This window comes from Lycorma delicatula, chromosome 7, assembly GCF_047948215.1.
Source record: "Lycorma delicatula isolate Av1 chromosome 7, ASM4794821v1, whole genome shotgun sequence".
Taxonomy (NCBI): Eukaryota; Metazoa; Arthropoda; class Insecta; order Hemiptera; family Fulgoridae; genus Lycorma; species Lycorma delicatula.
In genome coordinates, this window is record NC_134461.1 from 94,997,355 (window position 1) to 95,003,055 (window position 5,701).

At 28.4% G+C, this 5,701-nt stretch overlaps 1 protein-coding gene across 1 annotated transcript; it reads right to left on the minus strand.

Moving 5' to 3' along the window:
* Nucleotides 1-2,288: 2,288 nt before the first annotated feature.
* Nucleotides 2,289-5,701, minus strand: mmy (UDP-N-acetylglucosamine pyrophosphorylase mmy). Its single transcript, XM_075371932.1, has one exon. It carries the CDS (start codon nt 5,464-5,466, stop codon nt 3,997-3,999), a length of 1,470 nt encoding a protein of 489 aa, XP_075228047.1. The 5' UTR covers nt 5,467-5,701; the 3' UTR covers nt 2,289-3,996.

The window sequence follows — 5,701 nt, forward strand, 5'->3', positions numbered from 1 at the left end:
GATGTTGAATTTATATTGTAACATGGAACTCTTCCTTATGCAGTTCTTAACTGCATATTTTTTGCTATATCTAGTGTCAGAAGACGTTCTTAATCACCAAAAAGCAAGAGAACATTCAAAGGCCTATTAGAGCCAATTATGATTTCTATAAAATTTACAGCCAGTGTGTTTACAGATACACCAAAGTATTTTCTAAGACCCATAAATGTTCAATATGTAACAATAATCTGAACTCTATTTTCATCATCTTATTAAGAAATCTGATATATCACAATGGTGATAAGGGTAATTAGGGAATAAAAGGCAATTACTGGACGGAAATTTTCAACAATGCAAAATGACACTCTTTTGAACGGGTTTGAGAAAAAGGAAAGAGTACAACAAGAAGATTTGAATCCCTGAAATCTATACAGATTTGTTTAGTTCTATAAAAACCAAAATTTTATATAACTCCAGCAACAAAGAAGTGTTAAATATTCCATAACTACACTGCAGTTAAATAATAAGTTAATTATAGCTCATTATCAGTAACACCTGATTTTATGCAATATAAATAAGGAAGGAACTGCATTATAGTTCTGATATGATCTTTTGTAAGCTTATTTCCAGTTTTTATTTATTTATTTTATTAATTCATCACAAGCTTGAAGCTAGTGCATAGGGATGTGGAATGGAAATTTTATAGAGTAAGAAAAATGTCATACTTGGCTGGGATTCAAACCTGAGACCTTCCTATTTAGAAAATGGTTTGTTTGTAACTAACCTATTTGTGGGAAAAAAGGAAAAACTACGAAGATCTAACTACATAATTATTCCTAAGAGCAGAACCAGATGGTAGAAGCCCCTAGAATATTAAATATTTAAAGTCAAATCATAAGGAATGCTAATATATATATAAAATTAAGTTGATACAAAAGTGACAAAATATAATGTTCAAATTATAATAAACTTGCAAATGCAAACTATGTAAGACCAGTTATTAATACAATAAATGTGGTTAAGCTATTATAACAACATATATGAACATGTTTGGTGATAATTTTTTCACTGAATCATCATTAATACAAAAATAAAAAACATTATTACTTAAGTTATTTGAACTTTTTAAAGAATAATAGCACATCTCTAGGTAAACAAAAGATTAAAGGAATTACAGGATACAAACTTTTAATACACTAACATACAAAAAAAAACTAAATAAAAAATAAAAAGAAACAATTATTTCCTAATTTAATAATACTTTATTAGTCATAACTATCGAAGATGTAAATGTAGAAGTATATTTAACAGTTTAGTTTTAATACTTAACTGATTAGCCTCGATAATACTGTGTTAAAGAATAAGAAAAACATTAATTGTACAAAATCATACGACTATCTTGAAACATTAGTAAAATACTTTTGAGCAGACTTCATAAAATTTAACACTTGTACCAATCATATTAACTACTGCTAGATTCTTTTATGCTACACATAAGGCTGTACAAATAAATAATATAACCTTTAAATTATTACATAAAATAATTTTAAAATAAAATATTTAACCAGATAAGCATACCTATGACAGTGTTGAAGAATATAATAAAATTTATTAAAAAATAAGTAATATCTTTTCAGAAAAAAATCTTACTTATACTTATGAAAAGTTATGGATAAATTTTAAAATATTTTACTTAAACTTGAAAATCTTAAATAAATAAAAAAGGTAACTTTTTCTAAAGATTTTGTTTTGTTGAAACCAACAATTATTAAAGATATTATTCTAAGGTGAAAATGGACCAAACTTTCAGTGAATCATGACAATCTAATTACATGAACAGTAATATCAGTCTGATGAAAGCTACCATTACAGCTGCAAATGTTCTGATGCAAGTAAAAACTTTGTTATAACTAAAGTTTGGTTCAAAATGTCTTAACTTATCAGTTTAAATGAAGTTAATCTGATAATTTTATGTACAGAGGCAATCAACAAAATTTTATTATCTTTACAATCTATATATATAAAGTATTTATTTTGTTTAGTGTATGTATGTTAAATATTTATTAAATCCAATGTATCTACGTATCGATAAAAACAAACATTTTATTAATCACAATGTTGTTATGAAGGCAGTATTAATGTTGATTACTCACAGGCTAGTAAAGGGTAATTAAAATTTTTAACTATCAAATTCAATTAGAAGAGAAAAGAACACTCTTAAAGTAATAAATCTACTACTTTGACATATACATTACCACTATATATATATATATATATATATATATATATATATAGTGGTAATGTATATTTGTAAATATAGTGTATATATATATATTTGTAAATGTAGTATAATAAATAAATTCCTGACCTACCATCCACCTTAAAAACAGACTCTTTTTTGTTAAACTATTTTATTACTGGCAGATAAAATTATAATTTTCTCTTAAAGAAATTCCTTGTACTAGAGCTGGCTACTGGCCATGATTCCCTAATTTCAACAGTAATCTTAATTTAAATGGTCAATACAAATTATAATAAAAACAGATTACTAGTTCAAATTTATAAATACACCCTCTAATGGATGCAGGAAGATATAATCTGTTTTTTTAGTGTTAGAATGCTTAATTTCAATCAATACATAAAATAAATACTGTCCTGCTTTACATGTAGTCTGCCATTTTCAAGAAATTTGACACTTTTCATCAACAAACCCCAAAAAACCAATTTGTTTCCAGTTAATGGTATGACTTGTTTTATAGGCTGTTGTTAATGTAAGATGAGTTCCAACAAAGAATAGTATTGTTAGATGGTTTAATGATATCTGTGCTACACTTAAGAAGCAGCAGAAGAGAAAATGCTGCAGAACAGAGTAATAGTATTAATTAAAAAATTATAATAGAATTAAAAATTAAATCTAAATCTTTTGACAAAGACTATGAAACGTAACTTTGGAAAAAAATATAATATGGTATAAAATTAAAAACATCATACTTTAATTTGGTATTAGTGCAGGTGAATCATAAACATATTTTATTACACTATTCTTATTATTGAACTCAACTTCACACAATATGTCATATGTTAAATTTATACTTTTTACAAAGTTCAGGGATGGCTGTTTATACCATGTTTTACCCTAGACATTGATTACAAAAATAAAAATATTATCAAGTACAATTTTATAAAAAAAATTATATAGATAAATATATAATTTATAAATATAAATTAACAACTAATGACTGAGAACTCATCAGTAAAGGCAGATATGGAGAAGTAGATGAATAATACAAAATGTTTTACTTATTATTCATTATTATTATTTTGTTGAATTACATTCCTGAAATTTAAATTTTATGTTGTTATATTCTACATCTACATTACTAAAAAAGGAGCCTACTAAAAGCTCTAAAGAAATTTTTTAGTCTAGTTTTAGCTTACTTCACAAATTTGTAAGGTGAGTCACCTTAAATTAATTTTTTCAAAATTTTACTTACAATTGTTTTTTTTTTTAACATTAAACTGCTTTAGCAGTTTAATGCTTCAATTTCAAAATAAAAAATATATATTTTAAAACCTTTCTTCTAGTAAATGAGTTAAAGAAAAAACAATTTGTTTAACAATTTTCTTTTATATGAAAAATATTCTTAAATATAAAAAAATTTCTACCTTCTAGTTTTGTAACACTTTTATTATATAATTTGCTAAAAACACGGAATAGATAATCTAGGCCTACTCATAATAAGTAAACAATATAAAGCATTCTGATTCAGGAAACAGAAGTATCTTATTAAAAGCAAGCACAAATCAGTTGTAATAATACTTCACTTATGAAGTATAATCATTAGCAAAACATAAACTCAGTGACAACAAACCATCACCTATTTACAGTTTAGTATTTCATACCAAAAGGTACGCTTTTTTTTTTTATAATAATCAGTCTGTAATAAAAATAGTCTATATAGAAAAATAAATTTCTCATTTTACATAATGTATTTAATAACAAAAAAAAAATACAGTCTATGGTGAATTTCCATTTAAAACAATTGACGATTCATCATCAGCCTTTAATAACAATGGTGATGTAAATGTTTTGGTTTTAACAATATTTTCTAAACCTTCTCCAGCATATGACAGAAGTGGTGATATTTCACACACAGCTGGAGTACTTTCAAAATTTCCACCAGCAGCTATAATATACTTTTCATGTAGAGAATAAATGTCTTTCCTGGCTGTTGTCGGAGTATCTTTTTCAGCACCATCTGCATTTTTCAAAGCACTGAATTCTTCATCACGATTCACTTCCCAGACAACTAAGTTTTCACTGAATGAAAAGACATCAAACACAAACTTTTCCATCTTAATACCATTTGGTTTCTCAGGAATGCATAGATTTCCACTAGCATCTACATAAGGTATTTTCTTTTTAGCAACATGAAGTTTTAATTCTTTTTCATGTTTGTAAGCAATTTTTTTAAGAAAATCTAAAGTAAAAAAGTGATTGCAGATATTACCTGCACTAAACATCAATCTTCCGTCATTGTTACGCATTTCAGCAGTTTTTTGTGTCAATTCACTGTATTCTACCACCTGATATTTACCATCTACATTACAAACAACACCTAAAGCTTCAGATGGAAATGCTTTTTCAACAACTTTAGCAGCACAGTCAGCTCCTTTCTGAACACAATAACCGATAAAAACCGGGTCAGCTACCTTAACTAATATGTTATCTACACTGTGGGCATGTAAATATTTAATACCTCGCCTTTCTATTTCATCTAACACTTTCCTATCCCTCAAAGCTCTATATAAACCTCCATTACCATCAGGGGCACGAGATACTTTGTATTGTTTATCTAGAATAATTTTTCCATCAAATGTAAAACAGGGAAGTAAGCCTTGTTCAAACAGTATCACATCATCTTTGTTCAAACCAAAAAAATTGTGTTTCCTGAAAAAGTTCAGGGTTGGCTCCATAGTATGTTCACTGGTCATAATGAGCCAAGTAATTCGGCCTGTTTTGCCAGTACTTTCTTGTGCCAACTGTGTCAACCTTTTAATTCTTTCAGCTTGAATCTGATAAAGTGATTTATGAGATGGTAAGCCAACATCGTACATACCTTTAGGTTTTGATGAGCCCAGTCTCGTACCTTGCCCTCCAGCCATTAGAAGAACGCCAACTTTACTTTCCGATACTTGAATCAGGCCGGTTTCTTCGTAGCTCGAAAGTAAAGCAGGAGATGTTCTGCTGACAGCACCATACAGATGAGGTGGAATGGGCTTCAAACGGTTATCTAATTTCTCCTGATCTTCGGCTAATGACTCAACTGCACGTTTAAAATAACTGCATACTTCCTCGATATCTATTTCTGAAATATCTTGCAACAACGATTTTCTTTCATCTTCGGTTAACCTATCCCAAAACTGTAAAATATGAGCTTGATCGTACTGCTGCAATGTAGATTTTATTTTATTTAGGTTTGACATATTAAATTAAACTGATACACTGACAGATACGAACACCAGCTGTTACCGAGAGAGAATGTTGTTGTGGTCGAACACAGTCGCGAGGTGTGTAGAAAGTGAGAGCGGTGAACACCAACTCTTAACGGTACAATCACATTTTGACAACACAGCAGACGACAAACAGGTTTTTGTTACTCGGAGAAAAGTCATGGCCTTCGAGATCCCGCCGGCTATTGCGGAATGCATTCTCTTTCAA

Excerpts from the sequence above, each read along its gene's own strand:
- mmy (XM_075371932.1), bottom strand. The coding sequence starts at position 5,466 with ATGTCAAACCTAAATAAAATAAAATCTACATTGCAGCAGTACGATCAA.